The following is a 24,835-nucleotide window of genomic DNA, read 5'->3' as shown; positions in this document are numbered from 1 at the left end:
AGCAAATGTAGAAATACACAATTTCATGACTACCTGTATACATATATGTATGCTAAATATTTACATATGCCACTCTGTAGCACTTTTCATAAAGTTATGCCTTTATTTACTTGCATCGAATTCATTTCCTGATAGTGGTTTGCTGCTCCAGCGCCTGCAGGTAGGCACCAAATTCAGTCACACGCATTCATATAATATTTGCTTGATTTATTTACTTTTTGCCTGCGAAATTTTAGTTGATTTTCATTTATTACTTTTATAAATGACAATTAATTTTTATTGCCACACATTAAACAGTGTAATTAGTGTCGCTAATTTATCGGCGTAGTTTATCTTTGCTTTAATATAAGTGAAAAATTTATTTGCATTTAATATTTTCCTTCCTTGCTTAAATCATATAAAATTGCTTATTCAAACTTAATATCACACAAAGTAATCAATTAGCATTGAATACATTTTAGTTTGTATTTTTGGCCACGAAACATGTTGTTCCGATGAGTAAATTTTGTAAAATCAAAAATTAAAAAAAAAACTGCTGAAAATTAAGAGAAAGTTTACAGAAAATGCTGACTAATACTTTTCAAAAATAATTGTTTAAAAAGTTCCGACAGAGTGCCATAATTTTATTGTCGTCAATTAATGGCCATTAATGACAATTAATCTGAGCCAAACCTTAAGAGAATTACTAAACAAAAGCTAAACATTTCTTAGTTTAAGTACTATTGAAAAAAATACATTATTTTTGCAACAAACTAAAGCTTTTATTTAGCATAGCTAGAATTATACGATGTTGGTCAATTATTCAACATTTATTAGATAACTTATTGACATTTTGAAAGCAATCTGAAAGATGAAATTTTTCATTATACTACTTATCGACCGTGGAGAGGTCATTTTAGATAGGGTATCAGAAACCCTTCTATCCATATTTAGTAATCTCATAGCAGTTTTCAAACTATTTTTATTCCTTACAGTTTGCTAGACAATAGACCTCACATGCGTTTAGCTGATCGACGACTAGGTTCTGTGCGACTGGAAGATGCATTTAGCCTAGAGTAGAAGGTTTGAGATCTAACGAAATTCTTGCCATGAGCAAAGTTTATCTTGCGCAATTATAGCAGTTCTTACTGGACACTCTCTAATAGGCATGCATGTCGTAAGGCTTAAAATATGGTCGGACGCTAGTTTTCAAAGTTGTTTGAAGCAGGGTGAAGAAGCCTTCTCTTCCTTTACCAGCCATAGCAATACTGAAGCTGAAATATCTCGGTCTTCTTACCTTCAAGAAATCAAAGCCAAAACTGGCATTAGTTGTCTCAACAAATTTGAGATAGCCTCAACATGCTTTATCGATAAGTAGTATACAGTTAGATGCAGAAGTTTTTAGATATCTCAACGGACTGGTGTTCTAAGTCGTCCAACTGAAGAATCGACATCTTTATGAAAAAGCTCTATTCCCAAAAGTTTCAGTTTCTGTACATAATTTTTGAGTTCTGTTTGAAATGTTTAAGGAGCAAAAAGACAAAATAAAATTTATTGTGGTTTTATTAAAAGCTTCAAACTATATTACTCCTATATCAAGTTGGTATAGTGAGGTAATTTTTACGTAATTTTATTAAATATTGAGATGAGATTACTTTATCCTCTAGCCACAAGGATTGCTAACTGCTAAAGTAGGTCTGTACTTAGGTTCGAGTGCAGTCAATCTGGACTCAATTAGCGCTATATGCACCATTTGGATACACTATAGTAAGACCTTTTAATTTATCTATAACATTTTATCATTGTATTCAAACCATTTGGTGTTCTAACTGAAACTCCTAACCCCGTTATGATTTTTATTGATAAACGTTCAAAGTAAGATATCTGATGGAACACAAAAATTCTACTATATGTTGGGTTTGTGATAGAGCTGGGTACTCATAGAGGAAGTCACGAACCATTTCCTTATCACCTATTCCCATCTTCTCCATTTGTTCATCCTACTATGGTAACTACTATTAGTATGTTTACAGCTATTTTGGACCCATTTAATAATTCTTTATTTCTTGACTAGTCATATTTATTCGCGATATCTGCATTTCTGTTCTGCATTTGATTACAGATTTTCATTTTTTTTTTTATTTGTACTGGGATTAGCGGTACACAGCCGATTAGCGGTATTTCGTGCTGTCGAAGCCGGCTTTAAAACGGAGAAGTGGTGTTAGTCGATCTTCCTTTCACGGGTTTTTTCCAACATTTGGTTCATAGTGAAAATCAGGGCAATATCAGATTTTCCAGGTCTAAAACCATACTTATAAGATCCAATCAGTTTATTGACGGTGGGCTTCAGTCCTTCATGTGCAACGCTTAATACGGTCTTATATGCGATATGAGGAAGCTTATCCCATGGTAATTGGCACCGATTCTGGGGTCTCCCTTTTCGTGGATGTAGTGCAAAGAAGCTGAAGCATGCACCTTGTCAGTGCTTCGCTGCAGTACTTGAATAGTTAGGCTGGTCTATCTATCGGCCCCTGCCATTTTGTTGTTCGGCAGGGGAATAATAATCATATTCGGAATATGGAAGATCTAATCTATTGTCATTGATTGGAGAACCTGGTTCGCCATCTCCACATATTACACTCTCACTACCGTTCAGCAGATCGCCACTTTAGGTCCTACAAGCTTCGGTCTTAAAACCTTCCTTTTCTACCTGCCGGATTTTAAACCCAGCGCTCAACCTAACTTGGCAATTGGTACTTGTAACGGGTGATTTTTTTGAGGTTAGGATTTTCATGCATTAGTATTTGACAGATCACGTGGGATTTCAGACATGGTGTCAAAGAGAAAGATGCTCAGTATGCTTTGACATTTCATCATGAATAGACTTACTAACGAGCAACGCTTGCAAATCATTGAATTTTATTACCAAAATCAGTGTTCGGTTTTTTTTTTTTTTTCGGACAAATTTTGTTCAGCGATGAGGCTCATTTCTGGTTGAATGGCTACGTAAATAAGCAAAATTGCCGCATTTGGGGTGAAGAGCAACCAGAAGCCGTTCAAGAACTGCCCATGCATCCCGAAAAATGCACTGTTTGGTGTGGTTTGTACGCTGGTGGAATCATTGGACCGTATTTTTTCAAAGATGCTGTTGGACGCAACGTTACGGTGAATGGCGATCGCTATCGTTCGATGCTAACAAACTTTTTGTTGCCAAAAATGGAAGAACTGAACTTGGTTGACATGTGGTTTCAACAAGATGGCGCTACATGCCACACAGCTCGCGATTCTATGGCCATTTTGAGGGAAAACTTCGGACAACAATTCATCTCAAGAAATGGACCCGTAAGTTGGCCACCAAGATCATGCGATTTAACGCCTTTAGACTATTTTTTGTGGGGCTACGTCAAGTCTAAAGTCTACAGAAATAAGCCAGCAACTATTCCAGCTTTGGAAGACAACATTTCCGAAGAAATTCGGGCTATTCCGGCCGAAATGCTCGAAAAAGTTGCCCAAAATTGGACTTTCCGAATGGACCACCTAAGACGCAGCCGCGGTCAACATTTAAATGAAATTATCTTCAAAAAGTAAATGTCATGAACCAATCTAACGTTTCAAATAAAGAACCGATGAGATTTTGCAAATTTTATGCGTTTTTTTTTTTAAAAAAGTTATCAAGCTCTTAAAAAATCACCCTTTATAAAGTTTTATACACATTCATAGCGAGCCTTATTTTAAATCATTGTTGTGATTTTGTTCCCCCTATAAATATTTCTACGATCTTTTTGTGGTGTTTCTCTTGTACTGTTTATTTCCAATTGCACTTATACTGTGTAATAAGATCAAAGGAATGGAATGGCATTACAATTTGGGTGACAATAATATCTAACTGGCTATATCGAGCTTTCGTCCGTGGATCAGATCGCTCGTGAACCTCAGGTTTTAAAATATTTACCTGAAGCTTGGAGCACAAACTTTTTTCTTTTAGAATCTGTTCTTTTATCAGTACTGCTGATGTCGAACACTATTTCGTATAGTCACCATACAAACTGACCAATCAAAATCAAGTCTTCGTATGGAAAACTTTTTTACTTGACATAATCTATTAACGAAATTTGTTACAAATTATTATTTAAGACAATACTAAAATCTACGTACATATTGTCCAGATCGGACTATTACATCATAAAGCTGTCTATCTCAAAATTACAGGTCTCCATCTCAAATTGACAGTTATTTGTGAATTTATGTACACGAAATCTTTTTGAAATTATTGTTAAAAGCAATCGTAGTTTTTCCATAGAAATTGTCCAGATCGGATCACTATAGTCTTTAGATGATATATAAACTGACCGGTCATATTCAAGCTAAACAGTTTTTATACCCTTTTATGTAATAACGAATGCACCTGTGAAAAGCTGCTTCAGAGCAACCGAAGTTAACATTTGTTGTATTAACTTGCATATAGGTCAGCCCTTAACAATTACAGATATGGGCCGAAAAGAGAAAGAATTTTTCAATGCTCTATTCTATGCTTTGCTTGACGCTCCGCGTTCGGCCACAGTTTATATAACAGAATGTACTTGAATGACGCAAGAGTTTTTAAAGTTTACATGTGAGAAAACACAATAAATAACTTGAAGCTTCAAATGTATACATTTACTCTCTCTCTCTCTCTCTTATCACCGCTTCGCCTAGAGCTTACTACTGATTGACATATCCAAAGCTTAATCTGTGAATATTTCTCATGTTGTGAAACTGAAAATTTTTAAACCAAAATGCTAATGAATAATGCAAAGCATTTACAACGAGATTTACTTAGAGAGCGAGAGCAGACAATAAGAACTAAAGTGCACACAAATTTTCTGTGTCAACGATCTACAAATAGCACAAATACACACGCCGAAGAGCTTCATAAATATTGCATATTTGCTGTCAAACGAGTTTCAGTGTTGACACACGGAAGGCACACAACTACACGTGCGCCAACGAGAAATCATAAATTTCGAGCAAGAATTCAAAAAGCATTTCGAAAAGGATATGCACATAAACAATGTAAAAATTCACATATATATGTATGTATGTACATAGTTTTATAAAATTATATATGCACCCAGCCAAACGAGGCAGAGGCGGCAAATATTTGCCTACACTCGCGTGCGCACGTGTAACTACGAGTTGGGGGGGAGAGAGGAGGTGACAGCATTGTGTTTGCGCACAGTGCAAATAAATCCCTTTTATAAATACAAACAACAAGCAAAATATGTAGAAAGCCAGTTAGAGGGCAGGCAGGAAATTGTTGTAACTAAAATTCAGCCTCAAAATATGTCTTCGCTTCCGCTTTTTTACGAGCCACACAACGCACACACACACTGCCACTCACCCACCAACCGGTGTAAAGTGAAATTTCCTGATGTCAAGCAACTATGTAAAGCAATTGCTGGCTAGAAAACGCTAAAACTGCGGAAGTTCACCGTTGCACTGTTCCGAAGTGGCCAAGCGGAAGGCCAACGCGGTGGCAGGTATGGCCGGCGCAATGTGGCATGTAGCCGCCGACATGGTTCTCACGCAAGCTCAGCGGCGGCCCGTGTGCGGTGCTGGGGGTCAGCATATTACAAAAATGTTTGCATGCGTGTGTGTGTGGCTGTGTAGGTGAACAATAAAATCGTATGCAACAATGGAATTGAAAACATCAACAATAAAATACAAGCACACACACACACATACAAAGATACTGCTATATAAATGTGGCATAAAATGAAATAAAACTAAAGAAATTAACAACAATAACCAAGTACAGACATATTTATAAACATAAGTATGTATGTATGCTAGCTTACAACAAAAACAGCGTGCATGCAACCACAACATTGTCGCCACAAAATGTTGTGATTTCACTGCATACGTATTTTTATTGTTATTGTTGTGCTATGCTTGATTTTTTCACTCAGATTCTCTTTTGTGTTATTTTATTGTTGTTGTTTTTCATTTTTTTTTACTTTCCTTTGCTTTAGCTTGCCACATTTGCATCATGCGCCGTTGTTATATTTCTATTTTATTTTCTACGCTCATTGTTGTTGTTTTTTCCCATTACCTTTGTTATTGCTTTCGTTTACTTTTCTTCTTGTTTTTGTTGCTGTTGTTGTGGCATTCACATTCGTCTTTACCACTTTTACTTTTGCATAAAACATGAGCGACAACGCAGCGAAAGTCAAGTGAATGAAGGGAAGCAGGAAAAAAGCGGTATAATAACACAAGTACAAGTATAACGGCAATATCCGTACTTAGCACGAAACAACAAGAAACGGAAGCGAAAACAAGCTGGCATTAAAAGTAGTAAAACGTACATATATTTTTAACCATACTTCCGACTTTGAGTCAAACTAGGCTTTTGTTGACATTTTCTTCTATTTCCCTTAAGAGAGACCGTGTAGTTTGAGTTTATGTCGAACATTCGTGAGATCATGATTTCAAGCGGATTGGAGCTATAATTTTGTTAAACTTCATTATAATGTTGTTACTGTTGCGGAAAAATTGTATATTTTTTATCTAGCGTGGATTAGGGACCAGATTTTCAAACAAAGCTTATTCACTTCGACTAAAGCTCATTTATGAGCTCATCATGTTGTCGTTTCTTATAAAGAGTGATCCATTTCGAGGTTCCCTACCTAAAAGAAAAAACACAGAAACTTCACATTAAATGGACAATGCTTACTATCAATCTAAAAAACATTCTTTGTCATTTGTTTATTTTGAAGATTATCTCTTTCAAATATTCCAGTTTTCGATGACTCGTTCGAGCATTTCGACTGCTAACTGGCGAATGACATGAGTGATGTTTTCCTCCAAGCCCTGAATCGAAGTCGAATTATCCGCTTAGACTTCAGACTTTACATATCCCTACAGGAAGAATTCTACCGGTGCGATATTACATGAGCTTTATGACCAACCGACCGGCCCAAAACGTAAAATTAACTGCTCATCCAGTCTTCTCTCAATAAATCCATTGATAGACCTTTGATTCTCACTCGCCATTACATTTATACAATATATATGATGGTATTTCAAAAGACCTTTAGGAACTGGTTCATATATTTGTTACCCCTATTTGACTCGTTGGAATTTTTAATTTTAGTTTTAGTAGTACCAACAGCTTTTATATGTTACGTTCTACCCTGAGGTCAAATATGCTTTAGAGGAGCTACAGTTAGTACTGAGACGTGCATACATATACTGAACTAAAACTATATGTGTGGGTTTTTTCTTTCAAAATTTTAACGATTATTTAGTATTGAAACTATTGTCCATATTAAACTACAACATTCTGGCAAATTTGTGGTTTCCACCCCAAAAGCACTGTTCCGGCTTGATGACCAAGAAAGAATGAACCCAAGTTTTGATACTCTATTTTGAACTGAACTGTATTTAAGTGTGGGCGTCTAGTTTTTCGGAAGCATATAGAGGTCAGACGGGCAAGATATGCTGTTTATATCGTGGCTTTAGTTTGATTATTTGATTTTATAAGCGTTCCCCACTTATGGTTTCACACAGTTTGAAAGGATCATAATACAGTCTCAGGGCAAGGCCTCATCCAAGGGTCATGATTATTCGGCTTTGTCGGTAATTTGGCTGTTTAGCAAGGTTTCACTTGTATGCGCTTAGGGTTGTCGTATTGGATATATTCTATCTTTTATCACCAGTTGAAACCGATGCAAAAGCGTCTTATTTCAGTTATTCTGCTCAAATTTTTTGATCGGGAAAGTGTTTTTCGGTCTTGAAATCCCAAGTCACCACTTTTAAATCTTGAAAACCATTTTAGCTATAACCACATAGCTAGTACATATTCACCATAAACTTTTACCAAAATACGATGAATTTTGGCTGAATTTTCTTCATATTAAAGTAATGAAGAAGAGTTTTCTGCCAAAAAAAAAAAAAAACTTTTCAAGCGAAAAGTTCGACATATTTTAGAGAAAAAATATTGTTGTGTATACTTCCAAATGATGGCATATAGTGAAAAAGAAGTACGAGAACATTAATTTCCAATGTCTACCTGGACTATTGGCAAAATCTAAGAGTAATCAAATTACGCCATCTTTTGTCAATCCGCACGAATATATATACCCAATAAATTACGATCTTGGTGGAATTCTAGAGCTTTATATTAATCATCAATGATACTTTTAAAATGTTCCGTCATACTTAAGCGCTTTTCTCCCTTTCAAGCAATGCATCAGAAATAGCAAAAATATTAAATAAATCTTATCTGGCACAAGGTATTCACAATAATGCAATAATAGATAAAAGCAGGTCTGAGCAAAGTCAAAGGAACAAAAAATTATCCAACGAAATGAAAAAACAAAAACAAAAATAAACTGTGTCAAAAAGTCCGGATGGAAAATTGCATTTTAATAATTTAAACAACTCTACTACCGCTGCAAGTGCAATAAAGCACACACCAACACATATACATATATACATAAACATATACGTACATACATAAGCATAATGGTATGTATGTAAATGGCAACACTTGTCTATGCCCGTATCGCACTTAATGGCTGGCATAAAAGTCAAGTGGAACGTGGGGAACTGAGCAAACAAGCACAAGTACAAGCTCTGCCAGCGACAGAGTGGGAATACAATGAAGAAGCAAACAGAAAATTATATTATTCTGCTTCTTCATATTTATTTCTGTGTTATTCCTGTGCGGCACTCAGCACGTTTCATTTGCGCTTTGTTTTGTTTTTGTTTTTTCTCAAGAAGAATTTCCGCCCTTCGCTTGCTTTCTTCTCCGCTCAAGTGGTTACAAAGCATATTTCTTTTGTTTATCACAACAAAAGCAATAAAAAGTACGATAAATATGTAATAATAATGAGCTTGAGTTCATTGTATGATTTGCATTTTAAAAAATGTATTAATAAACTTACTGTTATAAGGAAACAAGGCTGATTAACCACGGTATTTTTAACTTGCTTTTGGAATTTTTTTTTTTTAATTTGAAAGTATTGGTGAGATTGTAAAATAAATGCATTTATGCAGAAATTTTTGTACAAGTCAAACCTTAAACTAATTAATAATCTATATATAAAGCATATTTATTTTTTTTTAATTAAATCTGAATTATAGAATTAAAGCTAATTTAAAAATATTTTGTCAAAGAAAATTTTCTTCTACATAGGAATATCTGAAATTTCTCTCTTCATATCACTAAAATATTTTGAGAAGTAACTATGGTCTAAATAAATTCGCATCTTAAATCAATTGTTTTTTGCTTCTTCGTGCTCTTTTGCACTTTATCTTCTTGTCCGAAAATATATTTTATGCTTCCAAAAGTTTTTTTTTGGTTTATTGAAACACCAATTTAATTTTAATAAAATGTTCAATACAGTGTTTATTTACCTCAATTGTTCATAGTCCCGCCAATTATCGGAAAGGCTTTGCTTTTGATACAATGCAATAATATGGTCATATACTATGAATCGTTGCCTACATCTAGGGGTATTTTATATAACTTGTCAAATTATTTATTAAAAATAGGGTTTAGAACCTTTTGCTATAACAGATATTCAAAGTGATGTCAATAAACGCAAAAGCTTTTCTGTTCACAAAACTTATTAATAAATTACTATATACCCACCATCAAATGTTGCCTACATTCAGGCATATTGGTAATTATTTTCCAAAATATATGTATATTAAAAATAGAGTTCAGAATCATATTTCTTAGCAGATAGGAGTCAGGAAAGTCTTAATTTAAGCTTGAAAGTAATGAAATACCAGCAAAGTAAGCAGATCCGAAGTTTTGTAGAAGGAGATGAATCTTTCTCTAATTGTAAAGCAAGCGTCAGTTCGGCGTTAGTCCCTGCTTCTTCGCCGGTCGGTAGTCCCTGTTGGCAAGAGTTATTCTGCGCTGGATCTCCAGGCTTACTTTATTGGTTGAATTTATGCTGGTTCCGAGATAAACAAAGTCTGTAATTTTTTCAAATATATAGCTGCTAAGAGTGGTGGGTCTAAAAATGCGAGGGTATGTGGCCTCCAGGTACTTAATCTTGCCATCTCTTTGAGTGTCACGTATCATACATGTTTTTCTTAATTTTTTTTTTGTGCATTTAAATATAAAGTGCTTTAGAAAATAAATTATTAAGCTGAAATTGAACTTTAAACAAATAATTTTCGCACTGTGCTCTAATAAATTTACTAAAACGATCTCACTAAAATTTTTTGATGAATATTAGTTCTGTGGAATCGACGATAAGCTGAAAAATTAAAGTAATAATTGAACAAAAAATAATACCAATAAAAAAATAATAAATATTATATCAATAATGACGGAAAAAATACATTAAAAAATATAAAAAAAATTATACAAAAAACTTAGTAAAAAATAAAACACACTTTCTTTGGTGTTTAGCGCTCGAAAAATAGTGGCATGTTAATTAAGTTTTTTTCGTTTTAAAAAAGTCGTAAAAGTCATATGCCTAAAGGTATGCTAGTATAACAAGCAAAATCGCCTAAAAGTATGCAACACCCTCGAATATATAATGTGCTTAGAAATATGCAATGAAATTCTGACTTTATAAAATATTTCTCACCAAAGCCAGCATCAACAAATGCTCAATAATGTGGATAGTAAAAGAAAAAAATTAACCGTTGCCTACATTCAGGCACATTGCAGCAGAAATGTTTAAATATAAACCAAAAATAGTGATTTAAAATATTATATTGCAAAATGTGCAACCAATACATGCAACAGCGCTGTAACATCACAAAGTAACAGTTAAAATTATTAATTTCATTTAACTTGTAATTTAGTCGTTATAGTCGTAAGTGTAACAATGTCTCTTTGCCAATACAATCATCAAGTTGTTGCTGAATTGCAACACAAACCAAAACTACAACAGCGGCCACTTGAGCCACATTGTTGTTGATAATAGTTTAAATTACAATAAATCACAAAAAACATAGCAAATACAACGTAACAATCAGTTTGGCTCCATCCACCTTAAATTAGTATTATTGTCGGCTCAGTTGCCGACGTTCAAGCAGCAGCAACAACATGGCTGCCGTTGCTGGCCTCTATGGGCTCGGCGAGGATCGTCAGCATCGCAAAAAGCAACAGCAACAACAGCATCACCAGCAAGAGCAACGCGAACAAAAGGAAGAGCAAAAGAAGATCGCCGAGCGGAAATTGTTGCGTGAACAGCAACAACAACTGCTAGCACGTGCCTCATTCGAAGGGTGATGTAGCAATTTATATTTCTATTTCGCTTTTATAAATATGTGTACAATAATACAATTTTACGATTTTTTAAACTATTTATATAACTCGTACTAGGAGATTTATATTAGCCATAATATGTAGACGATTTGAAAACAGAACACCTTTTATATCTGCGCTGTTGGGATATTAGAAATATGTATATAAGTATATACTTTGCCTTTACATAATTAACTCTGATGTTCTTAAGTTAATATTATTTATAAATATTGTTTATATACTATATGAACATATATCATATACTGATATGTATTAGACAAATAACCTGAAGCTGAAACCTGATAAATATAGAGAGAGGGAACGACGTAACTTCCTGAAAAAAAGAAATATACTCGACCTTTTTACATAACCCTCTTGTTTGGGTTATTCACCACTTACCTAATGCTTTATTGAACCTAACGTGAGGCCCATACTATTAAACAGAGTATCCATAAGATATCAAAAAGTCTCTACGAAATTGGTAATGGCTTGAACAGGTTGACTTTTCTTATAAGCTTAGCCATTCAGTGCTCTGTACTACTACTACCAATCATATATGTATGTATTATTTATAGCGAATCAAAGACAGTGGAAGAGTCCACGCTCCAGTTTCATTAAAAATCTCCTTCATCAGTTCCAGTAGTTGGCTTGACATAATTTCTCGGGAATAGTATAGGAGTTTCTATTTCTTAGATTGATCGCAACATGTTATCAAAAACCCCCAAAAAATTATTGTAATTAATATATATTGACCAAAGGTTTAATTTTAGACAAATCGCTGAAAAAAATTTTTCTCAGGGTGGTTTATGAAATTGTAATAATTATCAAAACTATTTTTCTTCGATAATTATTGAATTTTCGATCTTGGATCGAAATATGTCTAAGAAAGTCGCGTGAAAACTTTCAAGTCAAGCGATGCAGCCGACACTGAAAATAGTGTTTCAAAAAATGTGTTTAAAGCTTTGGGAGCCGATTACAAAAAGTTAAAAAAATATTACAAATTCAATCATATATCCGAAACTATATAGCGGATCCATTTCATTATTTTGGAGAATATCATCATTTATATGTACATTCGATATATGAACATCCTATAAGAGTGCCAAAAAACCCCATATTTTCTAGTATGTAGTATATACTGATACATTTTAACACCATATTCAGCATCTAAAAATCTTAAAGATAAGAAGTTAAGGTTTCGATAGACCTTAAATTTAATAGAAGACCTCAATTACGATTATATTCTATATAATATACTATACTGTACATATATATACAAATTTTGTGAAAAGGAGGCCAACGCCGATAAGAAATTTTCACATATTTCTTTAACAAAAAAAGTGCTTTCAACAAAGTCATAATAATATAATATAAAAAGTAAATGAATTATGGGGTCGCTTGCGTGTGTGCTAATATTTTCTATATTTAAATGAAAACATAATAATTTCTTAAGCGATTTCCTTTTACTTTTTGCGCCAAGTCTATTATTTTATGACGCTTATCAGCTGCCAGCAATCTATGCAAATTTATTTCTCCCTACAAGTGTTAAATACACTCTAATGACACAATCGCCAGCAACACCACATGGCCACACCGACACACACACATCTTGCCACAAAATTACAAAATTGGCAAAGTGCCTGGCGGCCAGCAATTTACCACACATTATATTATTCGCTTCCTTCCTTCCTGAAACGAACTCGACAGCGTTGTCCTCACCACTTTTTGTGCAGCACACCATAGTTACCTGGCACTAACACACACATGCATACAAGTGAACTGGTGGCAACGATGGCACGTTTCATTAGTTGGCTGTTGGTGGATTTTATACCCTTAATGGTGTAAACTAAGTTTGGAACACTGACAAATAAAAATAAAAATTATGTACATGTGAATGATCAGCAAGACGAGCTGACTTAGCCATGTCTGTCTGACGGTATATACGCTAATTAGTCTCTCAGTTTTTGAGATATCGATCCTAAATTTTGCGCACTTCCTTTATTCATAAAGAAGCTGCTCATATGTCGGAATCGCCAATATCGGATAACTATAACACATGGCTATCTTACAAACTGAACAATCGGAATCAAGTTGTTGTATGGAAAACTTTTTTATTTGAAGAGATATCTTCATGAAATTTTTCGTGGACTACTATCAATAACAACAGTACAATCTCTAAAGGAATTGTTCAGATCGGATCAATATAGCATATAGCTGCCATACAAAATGGCCGATCAAAATCAAGTTCTTGCTTGAAAACTTTTTTATTTGACGAGATATCTCAACAAAATTAAGTACATATTATTACCTAAAGCAACGTAATAATTACTGAAAAAATTATTCAAATCGGGTGGCTATAGCCTATAGCTACCATACAAACTGAACGATGAAAGTCATGTCCTTCTACGAGAAACTTTTTTATTTGGCAATATATCTTTATGAAATTTGCCACAGATTAATCTCAAAAGTAGCGGTATTTTATCCGAAAAAATTGTTCAGATCGTATCACTATAGCATATAGCTGCCATACAAACTGAACGATCGAAATCAAGTATTTGCATGGAATATTCTGTATTTAGCTTCAGTGCTACCGAAGTTAACATTTTTTCTTACTGCCTTTATTAAAATATGTGTCATATTCATTACACCCCGACAAAGGGACACGTACTAACTTCTGGTATGATATTTATTTGATTTTGCGTATGTGTCTGGCATTACACTAAGGGGAGTCACCAAGAGCGCAACACTTCCGCGACGAATTGGCTGAAAGGAGGGAGCAATCAGTGCGAAGTGAGTAAACTATTGTGAAAAGCACTCTAACAATTACACTCAAACGCACTCAGCGACACCCACACACACTCACAAACACATACATATGAATGTACTTACAGGCGTGTAGCTGCGAGGCATATCTGCTCCTGCTGCTGTCATGCAAACATTCTGTGGCATATTACTTAGCGCATTTGACAGCGTGTGAACTCGAAATTGATTTGGAATTGAATTTCAATGCAAATTCACGCATACACACACACATATATACGCGCCACATCTCCTACATTTGTTTGTAATGACAGGTGAACAAGTGTACGGGATACGCCGTTAGCGCATAACGGTAACATATCGATTTAATTTTTATTTGCATTGACACATTTCACTTTGCGTCGTCCATCACGCCACACCAAGCCACGCACCCATAAACCTACATATATACTCCCCTCACATACATACATACGACCAACCACCTGCAGAAATGTGTGTCTGTTTGTGAGCGTTTAGCTCCCATGGAATGCGCTTACAATGCAAATGCCAGAAAAGGTGTTGCAATGCGGAAATGCAAAAGTGCAAATTTCGCTTGACACCTTGTTCGTTTGCCTTCGCTGATTTATTTATTCGTATTGGCATTGTTGTTGTTGTTGCCTTTTTGTTATCGTTGTTGCTTTTGCTTGTTGTTATTGCCGTAGCAGCTGCTGCTGACAACTAGAAATCGGTTTCGCGGTTTGGTGAATCGCATGCCGCAACAGCAGCTGAAGCGTTTGCATGTGTGGCAGTGTGTATATGTTCGTATGTAAATGTGATTTGTCACTGTAGTGACACTTGCAACATATCCAGATTACTATTTGATTTGCCGTGATTCGGGTGCGATGTGAATGTCTCAATTACACGGTTAAACTTGTGTTTATAAATATTGCATTGCATACATTTAGGCGGCTGCACAAAGCTCATGGTTAAGTGCTATTAATATGTAGAATTCAAGAGACAATTAATTCTTTCCTAGTAGAATTTTAATCTAATCTACATACATAGCACTTTAAGACCAATTTATAAACTTGGCTGATACTATTAGTTCTATGAAGTTTGGTTGAACAATGGTTTTTTGGTTATGTCAATGTTTGATTATATTCATAACTATTTTTTTTAACCAGGTATCAGCAATTGCGAGCCTTTTCTTTGAATGAAATTTGAGTTTATTCTTAGCAAAAAGTATAACAGGCAGAGATTAGGGGCTACAATAAATTTCCCTCTAGCCCATCTTCAATTGTTAATCTTTATAAAAATACTAAATTGTCTCACAGTATTTTGTAATTTTATAAATGCTTTTTGTTTTCAAGTTATATAAATTGTAAGCTGTTAAGTCCGTCCTTCTATCTTTCCCTCCTTATTTCCTTTATTCAGATAGGCACTATTTAAAAGTTGTAACAAAGAGATGATGCTTTTGGCTGGGTGCTTATCTGGACTTCTTGGATTAGTGGTATGAATATGTACATTAATTTTACACTCAGAATGGTCAAACGATTCCTGCCCTCGACAGAAATACGAATGGAAGTTTAAACCTGCCTTTTCAATATTAGAAAGAGTGACTTCTTAACATTTCATACGGCTTGCCGATTCAAACAGAGTTAGATAATAATAAACAACAGTCCTTGGTCGGCTAAAATCCATGTAAATTCCAATATCGTAGAATTGGCTGTTATGTGAATATCGATATCTGCTTATTTAACAATATGAAAATAGGAGAGGTAATACGAACTTGCAGTGGAGCTTTCTTCGGAGTGGTGGGCATTCACTCCAATAGCCAAGCGATTATACTGTCTTTGAACTCGCTGACTATGGTCTGAAAACTAGTCAAGGAGTACATGATCTCATATGGATGCCCGGTAACAGCACAATTGTCGAACAGCTTGCTGTCCCAGATTTCAGTCGAATAGACGAAAGTCGATTTTGCGACCACTTCTTGCGTTCTGATACTGAATCTATGGACTTTCAGTGAGTTCAGCAAGCGTTGCTCAACAACCATTTGCGCTACGCTGCGAGTTGCTTCTGACCCAAACTGACTCTTACGAAGACTTTCTCCAAACCACTGACACTTAGAAAAGAAAATTTCGTCGCATTCGTTTAATAGGTTAATACCCGGTGGAGCTTAAAAAGCTATCGGACGCTCTTTGCCAAAGCTTTATGAATCGTGGTGGCGAGGTGGAATTATTTTGTCCCTTCCTTCTATAATTTTTTTCTAGAATGTCGAAATTGCATTTGTATACCTTCCATTTTTTCTCACTATACTGATTTGTATGTCAGTAATATTTTCTAGCAGAGAACTAGATTGTTGAGAAATAATTTGATTGCGTTTTACATATAAACTTTCGAAGTATAATGTGGTCAGGAATTTAAACAAAATAAAACAGAACATAAGCTTTGAATATTAGTTTCTGATGTGATTTGAATAGATTCGTTTAACTTGCGTGGATATGAAATGTATGTTGACATTGACCTATGTATATTAGCCCATATTAGCATACTGTGGCAAACTTAACCAGTCAGTTTAAGCTGCTTTTGGATTCCATCAAACATCTGCTTCTTTCGTTTTTACCATCGCTTTTAGTTGACTGAACTAAAAAATATATAAATATAGTTCCAACGGATCTCCTATACATATTGCAAATAAAAATAAATATACATATGTATATACTAATTTTATTTTAATAATTTATTTATTTTTGTATGTACAAGTATATACAAGTTTCCTATTTATCCATGATCAGTCGTCGTCCTCCTCTTTCGCCAGTTATGCTCATGTATTTGGAGCATTTCTCATGGCATACGTGTCTCAATGTCATTTAATTAAAATGTTGCAGTTCGAAAAATAAAAGTGTAATATTAGTGCTGTCATTCTATTTGATTGGCGGGTGTTTTGTATCACTTAACCTTAAATATGTCTTATTCTTAAAATAGTTGCATTGAGGTAGAATTCATGTGTAGTAAATCATAAGCAGTATATAATATACGAGGCAGGCTGATAACTTTATAATAACATTACAAAAAAGTCTCAAAATTAATTCGAGGGACTGCACAATGAAGTTAAAAAAAATAAGTGGCACAAAATGTGAAAACTCGAGCTTTCAGTCGTTCTAAGCCCGAGCTGGCATATTTAGTACTTATTGTAATACGAAAAGTACTTTTACTTGATAATTTTTACTAAAAATTTAAGCATTACATACATACACACTTAAAAACAAATTTGGCTCGACTTGGAATCGTTTCGTACCCTAAATATCTACCAAAATCACAAACGGACTCGCTAGAGACGTAGAGCTCTTTTGCCATCTCTCCAACGCTTGCTTGACGATTTTCAACGACCTTATGAAATATACAAAATTTTAGACAAATTCTTTATTCGATATGTTTAACTATTGTAAAAATCACATCACACAACGTATACCGACTTAAGCATATTTGGCATAGCAATTAATTAATCCTACCAACTTAGCAAAATGCATTTTTTTGAAATATCATATACCCGGGGAATTTATGGGGGTCATAGCACGTTTCCGGAAGCGGATTTTTTTAGTTTCAAAAACAGAAAAATTTTCCAGGGAGCCAATTCTGGTGAATACGATGGCTGGAGGATAAGTTTAATTTTGTGTTCGTTTAAAAAATCAGTGATGCTAGAAAAATACGCAAAATTCAGGTATTTTGGAACAAGTCTGGCATTGGCGCGCTTTATGCCCAAAACATTAACTAAAATATGTTGAGTCGATCTAAAAGAGATGTTGAGAATCTCTGCAAACAGCTGTAAGGCACACGGTAAAATGGGTACGAGACTATTTTCGACGTAATTTTTAAAATTCTTATAGAATCGAAACTTCATTTAACTCAAAAACCCGTAAAACTTTTTCAAATTTACAAGTATAATTTGACCTTTTCTTAAACCAAAATAGTTTTACAATCCACACACTCCTGCAAATGCTGCTCAACTTTACTTATCCGGTCACCAGCATAATTTTGCACTCAAATTCCAAATAACTACAAAACTAAAACAGTATAAAGCTCACTTGCCCGTCATTTATTACCTTAATTACCAGTTTGTGCAATTTCTTACTACTTTCCTACTTGCCCAACAATTTGTGTGGGCATATGTGTGTGTGTGCACTCAAGTAGCAAATTTCGAAATTTCGATTTGGCCTCCAACTTGTTGTGTGCAAGGCAATGCAATTCGATACAAATCAGAGATTTAAACAGTTTATTTAATTCATAAGCCAAGTGCAGGCAGCCAAAGTCGGCAGCAGGCCACGAATCGTTCGCTGTCAGCACTGAGAGCAAACCAAAAACAGAGCAAATAACAACAACAACTAATGAAAAATGAAAATAATGATGTTGCTAACGGCCGAACAGCAATCGCAGCCAAGGATTCGGCTAATGCTTAGGCACTTGCGGACACACTGCTTCTAGTTCCCCCCGTTAATTCCCGCCACGAATGCACTTCATTCTTCGTCGTCGTGTGCACGGCCTATTTTGTTATTCTATTAAGCAAGTTTCATGCAGTTCACAATCAAAGCGACAACAACAAGCGTGTTGGCAACAATTTTCAATTTGCGATATACAATTCATGCAAGAAATCGTAATTTTAGCGGCGCCTCGATGCTTAACTAAAAGTTTTGCTAAGTGAAGTGAAGTTGCCATGTAGAAGCCCGCTAGGAAAATTTGAAGAGTTTTGTTGTCATTTTATGAGGAATTGATTGCAGTTGTTGTTTGTAATGAATTTTTGGTCTCCGAAAAATCTTTCAAAAGTCAGTTATGTTGCCAATTTTATATTAAATCTAGCTTTGATTTCAGGTATGGGGTTGTGCTGTCTGAATTGTTTTCAGTTAGTCATGATATAGACTTATTTCAGTGAATATCATACCATCATGTGCTCTTCATCAAACTCAGCCCGCTTTTGGGAAGTAGTAATTATATTTTGCCCAAGCTTTCGGCTCATGATGTTACTGTCTATTACACTCACCTGCCCTGAAACTGCCCGGAATTATATTTTTGTCCACTAATATGTTAAGTTTTTCTCCTTTTTTTCACCTTTCATGAGAGTAAAGGTTAAGGTTTATTGACTTAAGATTCCTGGGACAAATTCTTTGATAGGCGGCCTTTTTAGTCGTCCTACTTCTGATATTCATACTTTTCAGCTCAATTTGCTTCCGACCTGCAGAAGTTTACCAAACAAAGACCTTGACCTTGACTAAAGATCCTACCAATTTCGTATTTCCCATGGAATCGCGACCACAGAATCATTGAAAATATTTCGGACATGCTCCTTTATCACGAACAAAAATATTTGAAACAAGTCTTCGGAAATTGGCCTCAAGCATCCAAGTCGTTAGTGACGAAAATATCTAACGAGTTAAAGAACCTTAGCTTGAAAATCGTCATGTTGGCATTAGAGAGATTGCAGGAGATCTCCACATCTCTTATGGATCCACTCAACACATTTTGGTTAATATTTGGGTATCGACTCGGCGACTTTCTAAATTAATTCTGATTAACAACTTGTCAATACGAGAGTCATCGAGATTAAAAAATCCACTTCTAGGAACGCGTCATGAGTTCATTGACCCAAAATATGGAAATCATCAGAACAATTTTTGTCGTCGTAAATAAATAGCTACCCAAAATACACTACAAGCTTCACTAGAATATGAGAAAGGTTGAAAAGTTGTACCAATCTAAGAAAAAATATAATTTATCCAGTCCGGACCAGTCCGGGTCAAATTTGATCATGAGTGTAATACCAGTTTTATAACTGCTAGGTCTATTTATGACTTGATTTCGTTACATTTTCAGACATTGACGGTTTGATGGTAAAATTTTTCATACCAGAAAATTTTGAATTCAAATAAATGAAAAGACCATATAGCATATTTTCGAAAGAAAATATTGAAGGAACGGCACGATTTTGGTCTCTTCGAACATCGCTATTCCTACAGAAATATTTCGAGGGTTCAGCCCTCCCTTTGAAGTCCTTACTCACGCCAAATCTAATATTTTCCTACAAAGAACACAATCTTGTAGCGCCCTTGTACTTGTGCACACATAAACATACACACAAGCAATTGGGTTGCTTTGTGCGCGGCTGCGACGTCGCTCAAGATTCCTTAAGTGGAGGCAAGAAAGTGCCAAGCGATGGCGGATCGCATGCCACCAACACACACAGCAAACAAGCGTTTTCACTTGCCTTGTGCAGGCATTTGCGAATATTCGCCACAGGCAGTGCAACCATTTAAACTCCGAAAATCGCTGAAGAAACGAACGAAGTAAACGAAGATGAGGAAGACGAAGAAAAAGCAGAAAGTAGACTAAGTAAAGCTGCGAAAATCTGCCAAAGAAAGTCGGTCGTGGCTGCAACGAAGCTCCAACAACTGAGCTTGTAACCAACGGCATCAGCAATAACAACAACAACAACTTATACAACTCAGTAAAGACATTGTAACAACAACCACGTATGCAAGGCAGCAAAGGCATTGCAACAACAACAAGAAATTACTTGTAAAAGCGTCTGTAAGCGCAACTGTCTGCATTACCCTTGTAGCGTTTGGCATTTTGCCAGCAACGAATTTTTACAACTGCCACACATACCCGCAAACCCCCGGCTGCATGCTGTGCTCTATCCAGCACTTTACTTTAATTCGCTGCTCTCGCAAGTTGCCGCAGCTTGTCACTTTACTAGCGCTGTTTCTACATCCGTTTTGTATTGCACGAGTAGTGCGCCGCCTGCCGCGCTGTCACTTTGTCACCGTACTGTTTTTATGCTACCAACACATTCATATGTGCCCAAAATGCGCGCTTGTATGTGTCCAGCAGCCGCTTGGCCGTCACTTTATAATTATATTATGTGCACACAGTTGGCTTGAAGTGCCGCCAAAAGTTGAAGAAAAATGCTGGTCAGCGCAGGAACTCTCATTCAAGTACATATTTACATATATGCATGTGTGTAAATACACACACCAATACATATTGCACATTTGATGCCTGCTTTTTTTTGAGATTTACTGCAAAGCATGCCATGACGTCACACTTGTCATTGTAGACATTGCAACGCCTGAGCTGCTGCTGCTGCTGCAGTGGCGGCTTCTTATATGCCACATGGTATATTTTTCAAATGGTGATTCATCACTTGTGATTGCAATAGATTTCAGTTAAGCGTTACTTCTATTGTTGTGCATGGTTGCTTTAGGTCAATGTTGACCTTAGCAGTAGACACTTCATAAATCTAAAGTAGTTTGATCGGTGCGTTTTCCTTTTTCAATTGGCCGGTTTCTTCTATCGGCCACATTATCGCAACTTTTAATGTTCGGGTGCTCTACACAGTTATTTCCGTTTTTGTCATTATGCTGGGAAGTTGGTTCCACTCTTCTTTCATTTCAGTCACTATTCGACATTTCCGAGAAGTCAAGTTTCGCAAAATTTATACAGCACCTTAACAACTGAACTCCATTTGGTACCGCAAAGGTCCACACTAGTCTATGCGTGGCTTATTGGCCTTCCAGATTAACCTAACCTAGCACCTTAAAGACCGAGGCCGAAGTTTGTCATCGTTCCGAATTCCCGTCCATATGTTAAAGCTACCCCGATTGTTTAAAATTGAAAGCCGTTTGTTCCAAATTTTTTTTACAACTTCAAAGAAAACACTTTCGGATTGATTCTCAATTTGTTCACAAGAAATACAAAGTAAAATGTCTTTGTAACACGATCACTCTCAGTTGAGTGATTTCGGTGGTATCAACCATAATTCAATACTTATTCCTGCTAAACTAAAGGCACTTATTGTTTTGCGGAGAACCGACTTCAGAAATTGCTTTATAACTAGCTCTGTGCTCCTGAGAATAATTTTGGTATGTCTTAAGTTTTTTTTATTATTATTTTTTTATGTATTAATTTGTTGCTGGTGAATATATCTCTCATTGGAGATAACTTTAATATATGCAAAATATGATCCAGTACCTTCTGTAATTGTAAGCTTTACGAGCTCTAACAATAAGAAACCTCTCAATTAACGCTTCATTGAGTGAGAACGAATTCAATAACAGAAATCTCTTACCATATCTTGGGTATAGTTGTAAGTAAGAACTTATTTTTCATTTTTCATAATTTTTATCCCATCATCAGATTGGCCTTAGCAACTCGGGTGCTGAGGTGTCTCTTGCATATATGGTAGACATATTTTAGAATCCTGCTTTCATTTCACAGATAACATTGTCGTGCTATGTATTTTTTATTCGCATTGGAGTGTGTCTTTGCTAAGTAATTAGGCTCAAAACTGAATTTTGGTTTGTATCCTCGCTAAATCATACATAATAATGGTTTAGTAGTAATAATTTGGAATACTAACAAATCAAGAACGTCTCTCCAGATTTCGCTATAACTTGTTCTTGTGCTTCAACAATCGATTGGAACTTGAAGGTTACAAGTACTTTTATGATATTTCTCAATGCTACAGCCATTCGAAGGCTTTGAGTTTCAACCCAGAAGTTTGTCTCGAAAAAAGCTGATAAAAATTTTAAGTCTACTTTTGCTTCTCTTCCCCTTTCTTAGAAAGATCTGTACGAAAGCGTGTAGAAGTTGATTGATTGTCTTTCTGAACTGTTATATTATATGGATCTTACGACTTGCCTCAGGTGGACTGAAGTATACTTCTATGCTCTTATCTTCTGTTACTTTGTACTTTTTTACACCATACATTGTATAAGATCACTTCCCCATAGTGATTGTAATGACTCCGTCACTTGTCTACTCACACATCACACTGCAACTTGAGGCTCATTACTTTCCCGATAAGCTAACAGACTAATTACTTAGTCGTTTGCAGACATTGATAACAGTTTATTTCAAATCACACCTGTGTTAGAACCAGCTAATCACTTCTTAATGAGCTTTTTTCGAGACTTTTCGTCTTACTTTGTAAGCATATATAAAGCCTGAGCTCTAGCAGTCAAATATCATAGTCAATATGGAATTCCAAAGTTTCTACATCAAGTTGTTTGTACTGGTTTGTTTGGTGGCCGAGTCCATACAAGGTACAAGGCAACGTATCGTTAGCGGTTCGTCCTTACAAGGTCCAACTCCACGTATCGTTGGCGGTACTCAAGCCGCAGTGGGACAATTTCCTTATCAAGTATCCGTACGTGTGAACGGTAAACATATTTGCGGTGGAGCTTTGGTTGCCCAAGGTTTCGTTGTAACGGCAGCACACTGTGTAGTCAGGTAAAATACAGAAATTCAACACCGAAAGGATCATATCATATCTGATATATGTATACTATTCTTTCAGTATTCCGTCATCATTCCTTTCTGTACAAGCCGGTACGATAGATATCAGCGAAACCGGTGTCGTTTCTGAAATATCGAAAGTAACTCCACATCCCGACTACTATTACGATAATGACATTGCTGTGCTAGAGTTAAGTACTCCTTTCAACTACTCCGATGTCGTACGGCCAATACCTTTGGCTAATATTGAAGCACCAGCTGGCGAAGAGGTTACCATTTCTGGTTGGGGTCGCACAACAAATGGTGGTACACCTTCCCAACTATTACGGTATAGTCGCAGTCTGACAATTTTGAGTGATAAACAATGTGCTCGCATAGCTGGTCCCCTTAATCCGGGTATACAATGTCTTTCCAAGGAGAAAAGCAATGGCTTCTGTGATGGTGATGATGGTGGTCCAGCCGTACACAAAGGCGTATTGATTGGCATCGCAAGTTATTATTCCGACGGTTGCGGCTCTGCTTCACCAGACGGCTACACCAAGATATCCTATTACCGTGAGTGGTTAGATGAAAATACTGTTACGCCTACAGTACCTGTCCTAATACCGTGAGTGGTTAGATGAAAATACTGTTACGCCTACAGTACCAGTTTGAAACAATCATAACTTTATAAACAATAAAGCTCAAGTGTAAACAATACTTTTGCATACAACTTTTATTTCTTATCCTTCCTGTGATATAGTAGAAAAGTGAAGAAGAACCTACGAGCACGATAATATGATTATTTTTTTATATATCTGACTCTTTTTGCAAACAAACGGAGGATCATTAGTTATAGTATTCCACTAAGTAGGGAATTATCTGAATTGTACCATAGCAGGTAGTCTCATTGTGTGGAAAAGTAAATAACAAATATTTCAGGCCTTGTCATTGAAATCCTTATCGACATTACTTTTCCATACCAATTTCTTACTATTACCTATCAACTCCTTTGACACTGTGGAATGATTTCATGGTGAGCACACGAGGGTAATTGAAGAACACCATTAGACTTAGATCTCAATTGTTGCCCTACTGTGATGTGGTTCTTTTGGTTGGATTGTTAGAAATTTTCGACATCATACTCACTAGCATTCGTTTCATCAGCTTTTATGATGTGTTTGTTGAATGTTTGGTCTTTTCCTTTTCTCTTTTCCATTACTTTTGCTACATCTTCTCAACGTTATGTATACAAAAGATTCTGGAATTTTGGTATGAGTGTATCGGTTAACCGGTTTATACCGAAAACATTAACCGAATAGAGTGGGATCGAAGAACAAGGGACTTCGAGGTTCTATACTATCTCTTTGACGCCAACATGACTTTTCAAGCACACTTCTTTTAACTTCTTTGATGCTATGATGTTGAGGCAAGTTTTCAATGACTTCATGACCTTCATCGAATGTTTTGTGTCAGAAGTCATGTGTGTGATAAAGCAGACTCTCCAAAACAATTCGGCAAGGTTTTCAGCGATTGGAAACACACATCTTAGAGTAAAATTATTGTTAAATTTTTTCATGGTAAAAATTG

General features: G+C 35.8%; 2 protein-coding genes across 16 annotated transcripts in view; both read left to right on the top strand.

The window, feature by feature from the left end:
* LOC105227479 (potassium voltage-gated channel protein Shaker) overlaps positions 1–24,835 on the top strand; it is a 541,010-nt gene that overhangs the window by 335,868 nt on the left and 180,307 nt on the right. Inside the window, exon 1 of one of the 15 annotated variants that reach the window (XM_049454908.1) lies at positions 10,426–11,217. The exons of the other annotated variants lie outside the window; for them this stretch is intronic. Within the exon in view, the coding sequence (XP_049310865.1) occupies positions 11,036–11,217 (182 nt within the window). The 5' untranslated portion in view covers positions 10,426–11,035. Of the gene's footprint in view, positions 1–10,425; positions 11,218–24,835 lie in introns of those variants that run through there. 15 annotated transcript variants of the gene reach the window in all.
* On the top strand, positions 22,987–23,965 carry LOC105227478 (serine protease SP24D). Its single transcript, XM_011206828.3, has 2 exons — positions 22,987–23,260; positions 23,328–23,965. Exons 1-2 carry the CDS (start codon positions 23,007–23,009, stop codon positions 23,875–23,877), a joined length of 804 nt encoding a protein of 267 aa, XP_011205130.2. The 5' UTR covers positions 22,987–23,006; the 3' UTR covers positions 23,878–23,965.

This window comes from Bactrocera dorsalis, chromosome 4 (genome assembly GCF_023373825.1).
Source record: "Bactrocera dorsalis isolate Fly_Bdor chromosome 4, ASM2337382v1, whole genome shotgun sequence".
Taxonomy (NCBI): Eukaryota; Metazoa; Arthropoda; class Insecta; order Diptera; family Tephritidae; genus Bactrocera; species Bactrocera dorsalis.
The sequence above is the reverse complement of the archived record's forward strand: the minus strand, read 5'-3'. Positions and strand labels throughout refer to the sequence as shown.